Source organism: Phalacrocorax aristotelis, chromosome 4, assembly GCF_949628215.1.
Source record: "Phalacrocorax aristotelis chromosome 4, bGulAri2.1, whole genome shotgun sequence".
NCBI classification, from domain to species: domain Eukaryota; kingdom Metazoa; phylum Chordata; class Aves; order Suliformes; family Phalacrocoracidae; genus Phalacrocorax; species Phalacrocorax aristotelis.
Genome location: NC_134279.1, coordinates 39,598,872 through 39,617,315, shown reverse-complemented (window position 1 = coordinate 39,617,315; position 18,444 = coordinate 39,598,872). Strand labels below are relative to the sequence as shown.

The 18,444-nt window shown below is 37.9% G+C and overlaps 1 protein-coding gene across 2 annotated transcripts; it reads right to left on the bottom strand.

Moving 5' to 3' along the window:
* Nucleotides 1–356: 356 nt before the first annotated feature.
* On the bottom strand, nt 357–18,138 carry TMA16 (translation machinery associated 16 homolog). 2 transcript variants are annotated; one of them, XM_075091064.1, is made up of 7 exons: nt 18,002–18,138; nt 16,665–16,777; nt 8,843–8,880; nt 7,987–8,071; nt 6,758–6,906; nt 2,244–2,286; nt 357–597 (listed from the first exon to the last, which is right to left on the bottom strand). In XM_075091064.1, the coding sequence occupies exons 1-7, from the start codon at nt 18,002–18,004 to the stop codon at nt 459–461; spliced, it is 570 nt and encodes a 189-aa protein (XP_074947165.1). In that variant the 5' UTR covers nt 18,005–18,138; the 3' UTR covers nt 357–458. The 2 variants fall into 2 exon arrangements, with proteins under 2 accessions (XP_074947165.1, XP_074947164.1); XM_075091063.1 differs by lacking the exon at nt 18,002–18,138 and adding an exon at nt 17,084–17,519.
* Nucleotides 18,139–18,444: the final 306 nt, after the last annotated feature.

Here is an 18,444-nt window from a genome sequence, read left to right as displayed (position 1 = left end):
TGCCACTTGCTGCGCCCACTGTTTACCTGGGTCCCTACTGTTTATACACTAATTGTCATTACCAGAAGAAGGTAAGGATTTCCCACCACAAAGTATTTATAACAGGTGTCTGAATCCTGACTGCTCTATGACCAGGGAAGAGGTACTCATCTAGTCAGGATTTCAAGATGTAAACAATTCTTTGTCAACTCAGAAGCCTGCATCCTAAAGAGAAGGTACAGCATGAGGAGGACACAATATTTTAAATATTTATATGCAATTTTTTAATCCAATAATATACAGCTTTACCCAATCATATACTGTTTACTCTTTACCATAGGTACACAGTGAGCTCATAAAAAAATGTGACTAACAAAGCCTTTGTAAATATAAAATTTATTCTTGTTTCCAGTGATAATTAAAATAGGTTTCTTAAAATTCTGTTCAGCTGTTTCAGCTCTTAAATCAACTGGTGCTCATTAGGCCACCTCTTCTGCTTTACTCAATTCTTCTTTCGCTTCCACATCTGCCACCTCAGGGTGACTGTAAGTAGCATCCCTAGCTGAGAGCTTTTTCATTTTGATGTTTGGCAGTTTCCTCAGATCACCATCCCATTCTCTTAAAGAAAAAAAAAAGTAAAGTAATGAAAAACAATTACCAATAGATATTGCAAGAAGGAATGGCAGAGTTAATTCACCCTTCCTCAGAAGATGCAAACTCAAGCGAGGTTGCTTTTCTAAATTATACTCTCAGTCCCACTGCAGTATGAATAAGCACCAATGTTTTCACCTGATCTTGTACTCTACAGCAGCTATAATTTCTCTGTGACGAATTAAGTACTTTCAGATTTGACATTCTGAACAAAAAAATCTACGATTCGCTTTATTCCCACAGACTATTTGTATCCTCAGTTACTACTTTAGGCCACCTGCTTTAGGTTTGACACACTAAACTCCCAGGCTTGTAAGCAATGGAAAAGCAGTTTGGAAGAGTTTCTTCACCTGGATACTCAGTTTGCAGAGCTAATGTACATGTACGTGAAGTCCTTCGTTACGATTTATGGTAACTGTTAACATCTTGTATAACTGACTTCTAGGGGACACAAAATGCTAGTAAACATTAGTTCACATGAGAAGCATATTATTTCAAAAGGCTCTGTGAAGGAGGAAGGGTTCCTTTCAATATCGCAAGTCAAACCCAGTACTCAATTAATAGAATGCTTGCTTGATTATGGTAAGTGCACTTCATGGACAATTTCTCTCAAGGACAAAGACAGTATTTACCAGTTATGAGACAGACATGGTTTTGCTCTACCAAGGTAATAAGACAACACTTTCGTCAGACATCCCAGTACAAGAAGTCAACTGTGTATAAACAAGAGCAGCCCGAGCCATGTCTCTTGAGATTTCTGGCTTTATTCCAACATCCTGTAAGTATGACTTCTGGCTCCATGCACCTCCTAGGAGTTAGTGGTATATCATTCCTGGCAACATAAGCATTCATAAATCTTTTTTTCCTTTGAAGTACCTCATTTGATAGAGCTGTCAGCAAGTGTCCATTCAATCCATTACCAAGGCATGTTTACTTGCTGCCCCAGATGAGCTAGCAGCAAGTTTCACAGCTCCCAGATCTTTGAACTGGATGCAAGTCATCAATTTGCTTAAGTTTTTCAACTAGTATGACACACAAACACTGCTGCAGACTGTATTACACCTAGAGTTGGATCTTAGAAAACGTGACTAAAACTTAGTGAGGTTTTAGTTACTTAATGGTAAGTTCTGACTATAAATAACTGAGGTCACTATGCTATATGACTGCAATTACTATCTGAAATCTCCTTTCAGGTAAGAAAACAGTGTAATTCCATTTATCAATAAATCTATGTCTTGATCCTTAAACACTAACAGCAAACGCTAATCCTTTTTGTGTAGATCAGTGAACAGCTGAGGTAAGAATTTTAGATAAAGAGAGAATATTCTCTAGGAATATTTAAAAAAGGATACTTAAGTTACACAAGTAGAATTCTAACTGTTGAAACTTTCTAACCCTTCAATTATTCTAATGATTAACTGTCACCTGTGTTTAGCTTGTAACACCTAAGAAATGCTGAAATAGCAACGCCATACCTAGTCTGCTTTTTCAAATGGCAAATTCTTTGACAGGTTTGCATAAATTCTTCATTAAGAAAAAAGACATACAACATGCCAAATTCAGAAACATACTTTTGCATAAACAGATTAGTAGTGATAATAAAAAGAACTTACCTGAAAAATTTAAGATGCTTTCTGTTCATAATGTCTGGGATTTCTAATTGGAATGAAATTAAATGCTATTAGATGTGTGTCATTATTCAAGTGAGTCTCATTTCGAAGAAAGAAATGTGAGCTAAAGGGCTGAACATATTATTTCAGAGATTAAAAGACCAAGAAAATGAGAATGAGGATTCATATTAGAAAGTTTCTAGAGCAATATATAAACAGGAAGACCTCTCAGTGCTAAAGAAAAGTGAACTTATACCTATGAACTGTTCCAGAATTTAAATGTACCAGTTAATGAAAATCCAATCCTGACAAATAATAAAAAGGGTGCTTCATTTTCTCTAAACTTACACAGCTGAGAAATAGCAAAATTTTAAGCACTAAAAGCCTTCCTTTAAAAAAAGTCCAGTGAAGAAACCAGGAAAATAATTCATTTATTCTTTGTTTTAAAAGCATAACTAACATCCTCAACTAAGATCAAGGTCTGATTATGCTTGTTTTCAGCAGACATTCACTTACCCATGTAATAAAAAGACAATTCTGCTCTGCAGAACTTACTATAAACATGCACAATAGATAATAGGTAAAATAAGAAAGCTTAATTTCAAAGCTGACCTAAATATACAAGCCTCACTCTAAATTAATGAATACTACATGGTCCATAGGTATTTTGAAATGTTTTTGGAAAAGAATTTCAAAGCACTTCAGTCACCACTGCAAGCAAGACAGATTGGCAATAGAGTTAGGAAAGTAACTCTGATAATTCAGGCAAGAAATTGTAACAAACAATTAAATACACTTTGTAAAATTTACCACTGCTACTTGTGAACTTCTTAGTTTGCTTTAAAAATGTTAAGTCACAGGAGAGTGTTTTCTGAACTATGTGTTATAATAAAACAGCTGTGAAAAATTTAAGTAAGCATTTTTTTCATCTTTCTGACCCTTTCAGATAATGTTTCATTTTCCTATCTTTCTTCTGATGAAGAACAAACAGCATGTTAGCTCTCAAACTTTGTCATGAAGATGTTAGTGCTTAACACCATTTCATGACAAGGGAAAAGACATGACTGAACTTAATTTGTAACACAGAACTTGCATAAAATAATGTAAAGTCAGCACCTTTCCAACAGTAGCAGTAACCATTTCTCTCTCCCAAAGCAAAGATTTGTACAAGAGATTTATCTAAATCTCACAAGGACTGAAATGTCACTGCTCTGACAGTGCTCTGCACAGAATATAGGCCGTATGTATGTATATCACATCCATTAGAGTTATCATACAGAGAAACACCAAGTCAGGTCAAAGGACAATACCATAGCGTGACGTTAAAAAAGGATGGTAGGAACTCTAGATGCTCTTTAGATAAAGAACCATCAAGTTACAAAATAATGATCCTTACAGAAAACAGCAGCTAACAAACAGTACAGTAGTTACACTAGCAGATACATGTAAATGATACAACTTTCATCAGTATTAAATCAATTTCCTTATATCCCGAAGATTCAAGAATTAACTAATAAAACTGGTGTGCTTAGCTTTAAAGGCCGTTTTCCGCAAGACTAGCATTATGCATCTGAGAGAACATGCAAGGTAATTAGAAGCAAATTATCAAAGACGTGTGATGTTCAGATGAAATAACTATGATGCTTTTCAGCTGAAAGCACGGTAACCCTGAGTTCCAAGGGCACATCCTGTAAATATCTAAGATTCCCTTTCAGTAGCTTTGCTATAAACATGTAAGACAAGATTAAAAAAACACAACACACACAAGTGACAACATCAGGAAGAAAACTGCAGTAAAATTAATGTAGATATATTTAAGGAGCAAGGAAGTGACAAGTAACTGCTAACAGAACTCAACAACCTCACAGATCGACTGCATATTCCCTGTATAGGTACTATTTTAAAAAACAAAAAACCTCAAATTTACTTTGCCTTTGGGTATCTACCACTTTTTTAAACAGCTAGTAAGGAAGAATTAATTCTTCATTTACATATATCTTATACATATATATACACACAGAAGCATCAAATTTTAGGAGAATTTCCTAAATGTAAACAATTCATATCATGTAGTCTCTTCATAGCAAATGCACATGCATACAAGAAATAACTAAGTTCAAGAATAGGGGGGGAAAAAAAAAAAACAACAAATACCAAGTCAGTTATAAAAGCTCCCTTCATTACAGCTTCCAGGGATAATAATGAGCTAGAGCATAAAAGCACAGTTTCCAGCTGATTTCCATTTATCCCCAATCGCTAATTACAGTATTTAGCAGCAACTATTTTCTCTGAATGAATACTGTCCTAGACAGAGAGCAAAACCTGCAGCAGCTGTGATAACAAATAATGAATGATTTGAGAGTGTATTTAATATGTGAAGTTGCACCATGCTCTCTGAATACTTTACTTACTAATACTATAATAACCTCATATTTTGCTTACAATATTTCTGGATTCTTCTTTATTTTTATGTTGTACTTGTGCACTTGACATCTTTCTATCTAGTCCTATTGTGTTTTTTTTTTCCTGTCAGCTTTCCACAAAGCAGTAAGGAAAAAAGGAAGAACTAAAAGCAAAACCAAAAAGGAGATTTTCTACAACTGAACTATTTTATGACATTCATAGTATCTATCTTCCTATGACTTCTCTCCCCCCCTTTAAGAAATCAAAGATTACGCATGAAGTCACGCAGCTATTGTTGAACATCCCTGCAGGATGGGGAAGTACTAACTAACACTGGCAAAATTTTTAGACCCATTAGTTTTCATTATTGGTAAAATATAAATTGGGGAACAGGGCATATGACACACAGCCCAAACCTTGCTGTACTTTGTATCCTAACCACAGAACAATGCAGATTCTTCATGTCTTCTGTGATATACTTTCACTGTTAGAAGGGCTGACTGCCTTTGAACAATACTTTAGCATTAAAGCCAAGTTTATCACTCAACTCCAACGTGCTTATTTGTTAAATACATGTGTTTCACTACTATCTTGTACTTGCCTCTTCTCAAAACAACCCTTTGCTTTTTGCACTCTTGTTATCCCTTTGTCTTTCTCCCTTCAGCTATCAAGTTTTCAGTCTTTTCTTTCTCACATGTAGCTTGCATCTGTGTGCTACCTCCAAAACCAAAAAATACTGTCAAAAAGAGTTCAAGTGTTTCTCCTTAAAAAAGACTATACACCTTAAGGGGAAATTTTCAGCTCTAACGCTTACATTGTGGTTTTCACACACGATGCTCCTCAGAAGATTCCATTAGATAGTCTGCTGACAGACAGCTACCCCAAAGGAAGATAAATGGTAATAAAAAAAGTCAACGAGAATATCTGGCATTATGATTTTATTCAAACTTTTGCTAAATGCCAAGGTAAATGTTTAAAAACTAGTGCTTTCAACTAGGCTCTTATCTACAAGATTTTTAGTTTTAATCTTGGAGTTTTTGATTATTAAGAGGTTAAGTATTAGGGCCTTCACACACACAGAGCACTTTCACTTCCTCCACCACCAACTCCAGTAAGTCAAAGAAAGCAGCATAGCTCCTCTGCCTAAGAAGAACAAGAGGAAAAATGTGGGTTTCTACTTGTGTGTTATCATTTATGCCTGTTGAATAGAACCTGTAGAGTAGGTATGTCATGATAGCCCAGGATTTCTTCCTGGACTACCTAAATTTTAAGAGGAAAACTCCGAAAATATTCAGATTTTGGAAATACATCTGTACTACAATTTCTGCTGCAATCATTCTCCCACATGAAACACATCTCAACCTTAGTGGAATGAAGGGACTCTTTCTGGAGATGTTTTAGGCCCGCAAGTTCAGAGGCTTTGGTGCTCAAGTTCATGAAACCTAAAGCGCACTCTCTCATGATATGAAACTTGCTGAAGTTCCTCATGCCACTGGTCCATCTCAATGGAAAGGGGCAAGTCAGGCAACAGGTTTATCCCTAACACCAAGTTAATAGACTATCAAAAGAATGTTAGAGGAAGCTGTGTATAAAGACTTCATTGGCACGAGTCCAGATAACAAAGCCCACATAAAAGAAGTAATTATTTTGTAGAGAAAGTGATGTTGGTTATTCCCCACATGAGCAAACGAAGTCTTCGCGCTAATGTGTGTTAAACACGCACACCCACTGAAGTGTGTTTTTAAGACAAAAAATACTTTGTATATAAGGAAGGCCCAAGGAAGCTGCTGAACAGAATTTGGTTTTGAGACAGGTGCACTAAATCCCTCTTTAGTTCCAAAACTATATGCCTCCGCTAAAGAGGCAGTACTAGCAACGATGCACAAAGACAAAGTAGCAAAGCAGAAATATACGAGCCAGTTCTCCACCATTTTTCTTCCCATTTTCTTCACCCTGCCCCTCCTCCCAAACTCCTCTGCAAGGCATAAATACCTAGCAGTTACTTAATTCCTTTAAAGAGAGAAGATAATACCTAGAAATAAAACTTAGAATCTAGCCTCATGAGCAGGAGGAGAAGATGTGACCACAGGATTATTTCTACTGTTTTTACACACCTATTCCATAGCCTTCATAGAGTTGTCTTTCGCGTTCTATGGTCTGCTTGATGACAGTTTCCCGTGAACCGTGCTGTCTTCCTTGTCTACCTTTAATACTGTTTTGTAATTCAATCTGCTCCAATTCAGCATTGAATCGACACATGTAACTGAAAGAAATAAAATGCATTTATGCTGGATGCAATCCTGCAAAACTTTTGCAAACAGAACACTTGGATAATCTAAGAAGCTATGTTACTAATTGTATTTATTTTCTAAATTAGTCATCGGTGTTTCTTAGATTTGAACTATTACTTTAATCTTCAAAGTGGAAGCTCCATTTAGAACTTCATGCTTCATGTGAATCATCTCCGGCTTACAGAAGGACTTTATTTTTTTTTTTTTTTAAAGACTATGTTTGCATAAAACAAAACAGAAAAGCCAAACACATTATCATAATTCACCTGCTCTGGAAGACCATTGTTAAATTTAAGTATTCCTAACTTAACTGCTGAATTTCACCACCTCAATAATAATTTTCAAAGTAAAGTTCTTCTTTGGTATGTGTTCTACATCATCCTGCAAACACCTAACCCAAATCCAAAAAGTAAGCTTTTATTGCCTTTGCAGTACCACTAACATTGATTAGCAGTTTACAGGTTTCATGAACAGTGTAGGAAATGTCAGAGCTTCTGAAAGGAAGGTGACTTACAGCTGTGTAAGAATACACATATATTATTTAGCTAGCAGATGAAAAACGGGGACCAGCTACAGATACATCCAGCAGCACAGAAATAACAGTTCCTTCTAAGCAGATTCAATTTTGATATTTCCTGCCCTAAAAATTGACCCACTTGAGTACTGCTTAATCTCAGCAAAGAACATTAAAGAATAAAGTAGTAAAATTAAATCTGTGCATTTATGCGTCACTGAATAACCTGACTAGAAAATTCATGCAATTACTACTGCCCAAATTATTTAGTCATCCACACACTACAAAAGCAGAGATATACTTAAATAATAAAAGCCCAACAAACAACACGACTTACTTCAGTAATTCTAGTATGAATATATACATCTTTCAAATTATAATTAACCTCAGTTGCAACAAAATCAACCATTTGGTATTATTAATACTAATATATAAAAAGTTCTTCCCTGAGTCGTCATCACTTTACAGATCTCACTTAAGAACATTACTTTAAATGACAAATCAAGCTTTTCAATCCCATTTTTAACACCAGTCTTACTTTTCAATTAGTTCACCAGCTTCCTTCTTTGTGTACTCAATTTTACTGGGGTCAAGGTGACTTTGAAACCATTGCAATTTTTCTCCTACAAGAATAAAGGTATCATAAATGATTACATCACCGCAGCATCAACACAGATCAAAGTTCTTCAAAGTTTTTGAAATAACCCCCCATTTTTCAAGATACTGAATGGCATCATAGACTCACTGATATTGTGTGTACCAGGTATGAAGGTAGCTGTAATAGAAACATTCCCACATCATTTCAGATGTATTTTATGGTTCCTCACAGAAAAAAAGATGCTATGCTTTGCTTTACTGGAAATCAGTGTTTAAATGATTCAATTGCTTAAGACGGAAACTTAGAAAGGCCCCAAGTGGAAAAAAAACCAACACAATGGCTGAGCAAGAGTTCTGATCATCACAATTTTTAAACAGATTAAATGGAAAAGGTATAGTGTCGATCGTATGAAAACGGAAAATATTCCAGGTTGTGTCTCAAAGGTATGAATTCACTTGCTAGCACAATGTGTCTGTTGACCTACATATATCATCCCCTTTCACAGGCGATTAAGAAAGCATGGAAACAAGTACAATAAATACATGTACAGATGTGCAAAACATCTGGTGTCATGTACGCTGACTAACAATTAGGCTATGCTGAGCCCCAAGTTCAACCCTGTATATATTACTTGAGGGAACATGTCAGGTATTTTAGCATTTCAGCAAAGTTTATTTTAAGATTAGAGTCAGATTATAGAAAAAGAAACTCTAACTGGGGTATCTATAAAGTTGGTAAAACTTAATCTATACTGAAAAGTTGAGTACTGTATTCAGCAATAGAAGTTTCTGCTCACCAATAATACTCAAACGCAAAGCTTTGTCAGTCTTCAACCTAGCAGAGAAAAAACACATATGTTAGGAATGTGTACCATACAAATTATCATCTTCATTTTCTTTCTCAAAAAAAATTAATTTTTTGGCATCACAATGCAAGTCAAGGTAAAATTTCAACTAGAAGTATTTGCCAAATTCAGAACAACGTAAAACTGGTTCTGCTTCATCTAAAGATTCTACTTTTTGGTAAAACTACTATCTGAAATTTGTCCAGTTTAACTGTTAAGTTAAACCATTTCTTGGAAGAAATTAAACGGAAAAAAAAACAAGATAAAAATAGGACACAACACTTTTCTTGGAGCACAGCAAAAGGAATTTCATGGAAGACCTGCACTGTAATAATTTCATTAAGTATGTCTATATTCTGCTGGTATGTTTGATGAGTTTGGAGATCAAGAACAAAAGATTTCACTGCCCTGCATCCTTGCAAATCAAGCATACAATGTGAAAAATACCACTCTAGTAGCTAATAAACTTGTAGTAATTAAGGTTTGTGATTAGTGAACAGTAAAAGAAACAAAAATTAACAACTTTCTAAAACAAAGATTAAAAAAATCCATCTTAAAGTATTTGTCACTCCACCTCAGTCTCCCACAGGATACTTGAAGCCTTCTGCACTCTATGGGATGTGTGTACACAATTCAGTTTGGGATTAATTCCCATCCTACTGAGCAGTTCTCAGAGAACACAAATTTTCTGACAGGTAATACACTGCCTCATGCGTTTTTCTCCTGAAGTTCTCATATTCAGTCTGCAGCAATGAATGCTGGCTGAATATCACTTTATTTCCAGAAAGGTAAATCATACATTGTTGGGATAAGTATGAAATTTGCCATTGGAAAAAATATCTTAGCCACGTATGTTCAGTGTTTATATCCAAGGACTTCTGATGAAATTTACTTTTTTTCCCCTATTATTTAATAAGAAAATTGATAAAGGATAAAGAATATCATAAAGGACAAAGAACAAATAATGCCAAAATTCAACACAGTTCAAAGCTAATGTGCTCCTTCATTAAATTCCTTGTACTCTATAGAATTTAATGAGCATTTGAGAGTTAACTAAAGTAACGCAGAGCACAGAAGTGCTGTTTGTCACCTGTCACAAAAATTTGGATCAAAAGAGAAAGCCCTACTTTCCACAGACAAACATACTTGTGTCACTTGGCCACAAACCTACATCATTAAAATAAAGATTAGCTTTTTCAAGAGGTCTTTAATACTCTAAAGACCATCTACAAGCCACATAAAAGCAAATGCACAGCATGTGCTAGCTGCTAAGAATTCCATTAACACATTAAAGAAAAATGTTTTTACTTCTGTAGATACCCCAGCATCTGGGATAAGCATTTTTAATGCAGGTGTCTATAGAGGTCAAGCATTGCATTTGAGTTTCATCATACCTGCCAAAAAAAAAAACCAAACTGGTTGATTAATTAAAAGATTTTAGAGTTTAAACAAAAATTACTGTCATTCCTGTGGCTTACGGGACAGACCTAGGTGAGACTACGTAAAATAGAAAGGAAAAATCAGTTAGAACTTTAAAACTGAGCTTTAAAACTCAGCTGTAGATGTCTTCAGTAAGAATTGTGGTAGGTAGCCTACAGAGGCCTTACAGCAGGGAGTTCTGAAGGGTAATAGCAACCAAGAAAAGGACACATATCCCACACAGTGGAACGCCACACCAGCAGTCCCTGCTGTGAACCTTGCACGGCAACAAAGCCAGCCGAGCACATCTGCAAAGCATTGCCATGGAGGAGACCGCGATGCCATCTAGAAAAGCTGCCTGATTAGAATCATATATTATGTCATGTATCTCTGCTTTAAAACACTACAAACTACCATTTGCACCTGCAAGGGTCACTGGATCATTTATTTATCTAGGCTATAAAGTATATAACCAGGATTGTCTTGTGGAAGAAAAACCTTCAGTCTCTAGGGGTACACAACTTATTTCAGTATAAGAAATAACAAATGATAGGATCAGATGTTGCCTTACTGTAGTTTTCATAAAAACCTCACCTCAGTGACTGCTAGAAGCCAATAGTATTAGCAGGGAGGCTAATTAAATAAGGTAAGTCAAAGACAACTCCTCTCATCTCCTTCCACACAATAAGTAACTTCTTTTGCTCAATGGAAAGAAAGGATGAGGACAGGGATACAATCTTGTGGCAGGCTGTTGCTTCTTAATCATTTTCTCCTTCCACCTGCCTCCCAAAAATCATCTGCTTAGGCACTGATTATTGATAAGGGTGATAAGCAGTTTTCTTGACGTTTACAAGGTACTTAAAAGGTTAGAGGTCCTGGTGGAACATGAAGGCTTTATCTCAGATATTGTATTCAACTGGTATTCAACTGTTCTAAATACTGCCATCTATGGCTCTGAGAACTAAGATAGGCTCTTTCATTAAAAAAAAAAAATCATGGCTGACAGGACATACTTCTTTGTTTCAGGCTACTAAATACCTTCCATATTTCTCTCCATACATGTCCGATTTTGTTAGCTTCGGCACCAATTAGCGGCTTGGTTAAGGATTTTAGGATACTTTTGTATGAAAATCCCTCTATAAGAATTAAAAAATTCTGATTTTTTTTAGTTCATTTTTTCATTTCTGTATGCAAAACAAATAATGTTAAGAGCTAACATTTTTTTCAGTTCCACAAAAAGAATCTGCAAGAGTACATCTCAAAGCATCGCTACTGCAAACAGCATAACTAGAAGCATAGTGGCTCAAGGGAGATTAAGAGGTTAGGTGATAGAAAAGCTAAGCAGAAACAAACAAAGGGCTCCATAAGGAGATATTTTAAGGCTACTGCTTATTCCTAAGGTGTCAGTTCGTGACAGATCAAGAAATACTGTAAAAAACCCCTTAGCTCTCTTATTTCAGAGCATGACAGTATTAGACCAGTATATTTTTAATGAAAGTGCGCAGAGTCCTAAAAAATTTACAATATATGCACAATAGAAAGGCTGTATTTTGCCTGAGGAGAAAAAAGGACAGAAAAAAAAATATCCAGGGCTAGATCAGCTTTAGCTACCAAAACCAGACAGAGATTTCGGCAGTTGCAGACAAAACAGGATTGGTGTTGGTACATCACTATTAAGACAAGTTCCAGGAATATCCCATTATGGCCTGGTTTCCTAAAGTGTACGAAAAGCAGCGTTCTACTGGCACTAGTGAACGAGCTATTGCTGTCTCAAATAATTACGAAGATGTTTTTATAACAGAGCAAACAAGTTGCCTACAGGTATAAGGATTCACATGTAGATTAAGAGAATAAATTGGTATCAATACACTGGAATTTGTTGCTGCTTATTAGACCTTGAGGAGAACTGAAAAGAGGGAAGCAGGCAGGAAAAAGGTGTAATTCAAGTGAACAAGATGACTTAAGATTGTAGTTAATTTTCTAAAACCAACTGGTCCGTCTCTTCTTATTATGGTCAAGACTGGTCTTTTGTAGTGCAGCCACAGTTTCTGGACAATAAGCTTATTATTACAGTCTATTTCATTGAGAATGCTTGCATTGAAGAGTATCTGGACAATGGAGGCTGTAAAAGACTTCTGCAACTTAGAGCAGCATTTCTCCCTCCTTTTTCCCAGTGCTTCTTTAAGTATTGAAATTCTTTGTGGGTAATGTCCTCCCTTTTTATTATTATTTATTATTAGCTTGTTTGGGCAAAAGATACTTGAATATCTCTCTCATAACTAAATGTGATTTCCTTTCCTTTTTAACATAAACAGGAATGTTCACAGTAGTAATTTCTCTTCCTCCACCAATCAGAAAAGTTAAAGTAAATGGAAGCCTGAACTGTCTCTAGTCCTGCATCCTGTCTACAGCCAAGTACCAAAGGAAAAAAAAAAACCAAACCCAAAACCAAAAGAAACAAACCACACAAAACCAAAACAAACATTCACTGATACATCTACAAAAGACATTCTCACCTTCCACTAACATGCCCTTTAAGGGCTTCCTACACCCAAGGTAATAACATTGAATAGTAATCAACAGATAAAATGTGTATGTTCAAAAAGCATTATTGCACAAATTTAGCCAAACACAGTTACAACATCTCCAAGTAAATCCACAGCTTAAGTAAAATAATACAGATTAACTGTATGAACTTCCTGGATTCGTTGACTGTCTCTGATGCAGATTTTCCATGCTGCAGATGTGCATTAGCCTGTACACAGAAATTATCCCCTTTCTTCAGGGCTGGTGAGATCACATTGAGCATACTGCCTGCAGTTTTGGGCCCTCCCCACATTTATGATATTTCTATACGATAAGAAGCATGGTCAAAAATGTAGCAGATTTGTAGATGGGATTAAGAAAGAAAATACTGTAAAGATTACGAGGCAGCTTCTCCTATTTACCACCAAAGGACGTATTAACCTTCCAACCAAAGAACAGGGTTGTCTTTAAATAGAAGTAATTTGGAAAATTACTTCTGCAAATATTTCAACCTCATTAAGTCATTTTCCAGTGAAAAAGTCCTCAGAAACTCACTGAAGTTAAGTCACAAATTTGGAAGCCACAATGCCAGAGCATTTATTTAGTATTATCAGCTGCCACTCAAACCAGATGTTTAATAAACTTTCAAAAGCAATGAGGAAGAACAAAATTGGTATGGGCTACTTCTTTTTCCTGAGTGTAGGAATGGAAAGCTTTTCTCCATCCACAGCATCAGAAATTTATCTTGTCTTTTTCAGAGCTCTGCAAAATGAACCCAAACCCCACCATTATATTAAAGAAATTGAAAGCTAAGCAATTACACTAAAAAGACCGATTAGTGGCTAAACTGACTGTGTTCAAACACGTGCTTAACTCCTGATATTTAAAAAAAGAAAATAAATCTTAAGATTTAACAAGCTGACCATTAAGATAACAGAGATACAAAAGAAACTGGAACCCTTAAAAAGACTTTTAAAGATACTAGGGAAGAAATGAACATTATTCATGTCTTTTGAGTTAAATTGCTCTTCAAGCCAAGACAGTACAGAAAACAGATTATAGACAACTGAAGGATGTTTTTATGCAAATTATTTTTAGGACACCACAGCAAAAGGGATCTACAAAATGCAGACCTGTGAACGATGCTAGTTAATTGTTTCAGACCCAGAACTGCAAGAGGTAGAAATCTTATTTATACATCAATTATTTGGCTATCACAATATCCTTTGGATGGTCCAGACTGACACACTACTTTTGGTGGAACAGTTTCCCTATGCAAAATGAAACGTTACCTCTTTTACCATCAGCCTAAAGGCCTCACACTTCATATAGCAAGGGAGCTTGGAAAAGAAAAGGCAGAAATCAAGAAACAGAGCCTAAAGAAGTGGAGAGCAACCTATATCCTCTAATCTTAAACTGAGTTTCTCCCTATGGAGCATCTCTGCTCTGGGAGGCCTAAAAAGGATAACTATCAACATCCTAAGAAGAGCCTAAGGGAAAGGATAGCTATCCACATCCTCTAATCTTAAACTGAGTTTCTCTCTATTAAGCACTTCTACTCTGTGAAGGCATTAGGCTTCATTGATCCACACCAGAATTCACGATAAACCATCTATTCTTTCATTGGGCTGCTTGAAGCTCATCTTTTATTAGCTTGCTTGCTGCTAATAATCAATTGTTTTTCATAATATGGTGGTTTTTCCTCAGGTAACCCATGACACACAGACAGACAGGAATCTACATAGTAAATACTAGGCACTAGCGCCAACTCTCAGATGAGCAAGTCCTGAAATTAAGACATTTGGTGACAACTGCTGAAAGAAAGCAAACTTCCAATAAATTATTTTTTTTATCTGCTGTTGGGGGACCTAGAACTTTATTTTTTAACCAAACTTAAGGGTTATGATCATCAAGATCATCATACCAGAAAGGACAAGGTGTGTCACAATTGCTTACTATATCTGTCTAGACAATCAGTTGGAAAGTCAGTAATATTTCCAGTTTACTGAACCCTGTGTGCTCAAAGCTAACTGGCCTTTGCTTCTTACAACAATTTTGATGCCATATTTTGTGCTGTAGACTTCGCTTGGCAATGCTAGCTGCAAGGGTGGCTCCGGTAGCCCAAGACACTCTAACACTTTGCTGAATATCCTTAAAGCAGTAAACTTTTCAGCTGTCCAGCAGAAAAAGCACCTGTGTTAGAAGTAACGTTACATACGTACTGTGACTTGCCAAATCTAGCTGCCTCAGCAACAAAGGCTAGTCAGTACAAAGCCAACATCTTTTCATTCCTTTTCATGGAAAGGATGACCTAATTACTGCAATATTAATGTATTAAGTAGAAAAATGAATGATGCATTTGGTACTCTCTTACCTGCAACCAAATAGATTGCCCTGTGCAATCTCTAACATATACCTTAAAACCTTATCCATGAACAGAAGTAATTAAAGAGCAAGTTAAATAGGAGAATACTGTTCCAGTGGGAGCTCTTTGCTGTGGTTGCAAGAGGAACCAAAAGTAGCACTCTAACAAGAAATGTCAGCACAGGTGTCTCCATCACTATAATTCTACCCACAGAGACAAACACTAAAGATTTGATTGAGTGTGCCATGTCATAATGAATAATCAGTACATCACTCCTTCACTTGGTAAGTTTTTTTTGTGCATGTTTTTCTTTATGGCAAAGTCATAGATGTAAGCACTAAGCCTCAAGTATGATTCAGTTCTCTTTTGTGATTAAGCGCTCCGAGTGGCAGTTATAAGGCAAGATGAGAGAGTTAAGGGACAAAGTAGACAATTCAGCACTGGGAAAATAACCCACAATAAAAACTTACTTGCTTGCAATCAGTAGTCAGGGAGCACAGACAAGCCACGAAGCATCAGGAAAAACTTCTTGCACATTGCCTGATCCTCAATACACGCTACTTGTAAATGCTTGCGGCAGCTCTGCTTGAGGCTACGTGACACAGCTATGGTAGTAAAGGGCCCCTTTCTAGTTAGTGCAACCTTTACAACTTTGCTGTGGATAAGGTTGTACACCCATGCCCCACCATAAAACTGCAGTCTCTGAGGAACATTTCAACTGTACCAGGAGCTCCCAATTTAACACCTTCAGATGTATGAATATTTGGGCTCAGCTTGCATGGTCCATCCATATACTAGTATACTGTGACAGAAAATGCTTTAAGTTCACTTTAATACCTTTCTAAACAAACAATCACAGCATATCAACTAGTAAGCTGAGGTGGAACGGAAACCAAAGGCCAGTCTTCTCCAGCTTCATCCTCTATGGATGAGGGAAGTAAAACTTAAAAGCAGAAAACCAAACTTGCCACAGAACAGCAGGAATTCACCAAAGAGGAGTTAACTATTCAATTTTATTCAGAAGTCTCTCTTCTGCAGGAAGGTTTCTGGGATTTCTTTTCTATGAACTCAAAACGTAAGCATAAGAAGCTAGACCCTAAGCAGGATCCTTATTACATCTTGGAGTAAAGTCAAACTAGGTGACTAGGCTTCATGTGAAATCACCAGAATCATGCCATTCAGATTAAAAAAGCAAAATGCTGCGATAGAAAAAAACCTGACTTGTAAGGACAGTACCAAAAATCAAGTAGCAGGACTATATACTTTGTATAAGCTGATTTCATGAATGTAAACCTGTCAGTTCACATAGCCAAGCAGTACTAAGTTATGTAGGTCTTTCTTTTATTTTAAGGATACATCAGCGTAAAAGTTCCCTTTCACCAGAACCCTCCTCCCCTCGAACAAAAAATATCTACTGTGATGCTGTCCTTTGGTCTGCACGCAGACTTCACACAGTCAACTTACTTTTCTTTCTTTTCCTGTTTGTGTGCTTCCCTTGCAAGCTGCGCAGCTTTCCTGCTGTAAGGATGGATAACTTTTTTCTCTTGCTTCCCTCCTTGGGTTTTTCGTAACTTTGGCTGAAATCAAAGACACTGTACATTACTAAAGCTCAATAAAACATTAAAGGAGCACACACCATGGTAAAGACTTAAAAGGTCATACATCAATATCTCAGAAAGCCCTTAACTTGTAGCAGCAGCTTATCAGTTCCACCAGTTGGATCTTGTCCTCCTCAGTAACAAATAAAATTACTTGAACATGTTACATGCTGTAACAAAACTGGAGCACAGAAAATGCTGTAAGAAATCTTACAAAGTGAGTACTCTGGAAAAACTTATTTTCTAGAACCCTGCAGCTAGGAAACTAAGATTACCTCTCTATACCTTTACAGTGAATGTCCCCATTCAAGCTCTGTTGCATCTCGGCTTCTGACAAAGGCCATACGTAATTTGCACCAAATTACGTATCCTGGACAAAGGATCTTCTTGTTCCTCCCTGCAGACCATGAGAATGCCTCACACCAGAGAGCAGCCAGAGGCTTTGCTTCTCCAGCCCTTCATCCAGCACAGAGGGAGAATACTCACAAATTTGAAAAATACTGTAACACGAGTTTAAGTTATGTCACTTTTTGGTGAAAAAGTGTTTGGACAAAACTGAAAGGCTTTCTCAAACAATACACGATTTAAATTGTTTAAAGTCTTTAACCGCGTGCAGAAAAAAAAAATCCTGTAAGCAAGGAGACTAAATGTGCAAACGTGATGCAGGAAACGGCAATCATTAATCAGAGAATTGAGAACATCGTGTTATCTGTGTCGGCAGCGGTGCTTAGGATTGTGAAAAAAAAAAAAAAAAGAAAAATAAAGGTAGAGATAAATTATCCTAAAGAAACCTTTGGAGGCGCCTTGCACCGGTTTCACAGGGTAGCCCCTCTCCTCGCCCCCCCCCTCCCCCCCGTCAGAGCCAGCCCCGCCGCCACCCCCAGGCCACCCCGAACCCCTCGGAGAAGAAGGGCGCCCGTGCACCGGGCAGGGTCACTCGGGGCGCCCCCCCTGCCCCCGGGGCCGCCGAGCGGCGGGCAGGGAGCACCTTTTAAACGCAAGGACGCTTTTACCGCCGTCAGCGGCCCACAACGGCCGCCCGTCGCGTTTGAGGGGACCCGCCGCAGCCTCCCAAAGGCCTCTCCGGGAGCGCCTCTGGGGCCGCTCCCGCGGTGGGGCGGAAAGGGCCGGGGGCGCCGGGCTCCGGTCCGGAGCCGCCATCCCCGGACCCGCGGACCCCGATCCCTATCCCGCCGCACCCACCATGGCCACTCAGTCACCCCCTTGCCGCCGCCGCCGCGGTGCACCAGCCAAAGGGATCCGGGCAGGCGGCGCGGGCGGCGCGGCGGGCGTTCCGGGGCGCGGCGGTACCGGTGGCCGGCAGCCTCCTGCTTCCGGCAGCTTCGCCTGGTATGAGCGGGGCTTTCCCCCACCCCCCGAGCACAGAGCACGGACACGGAGGTGCGGGTTGGCCCAGGCAGCAGGGCCGCTCCAGTGCCGTTTTAAGGCAGGCTTGTGTTAAGAAGTCATCGCCTAAACCGTGAATAATCCTTTGTGACTGTTGGGCTCCAAGCGTCGCAGGCTCTGTAGGGACGTCGTCTTCAGGCCTCGTTACATCTTGCTTCGCAGACACCGATAACTTTTCTTCTGTCAAGTGTTTTAATTCATTTCTACGACATTAAATGAGAAACTCTGGCGATCAGGCC

Coding starts and splice junctions, on each gene's coding strand:
- TMA16 (XM_075091063.1), bottom strand. CDS start 17,104: ATGGGGACATTCACTGTAAAG. Junction 6,907..7,986: donor GCTGGTGAACTAATTGAAAA/GTAAGACTGGTG, acceptor TATTTCTTTCAG/TTACATGTGTCGATTCAATG. Junction 598..2,243: donor AAGCATCTTAAATTTTTCAG/GTAAGTTCTTTT, acceptor TTTTTCTTTAAG/AGAATGGGATGGTGATCTGA.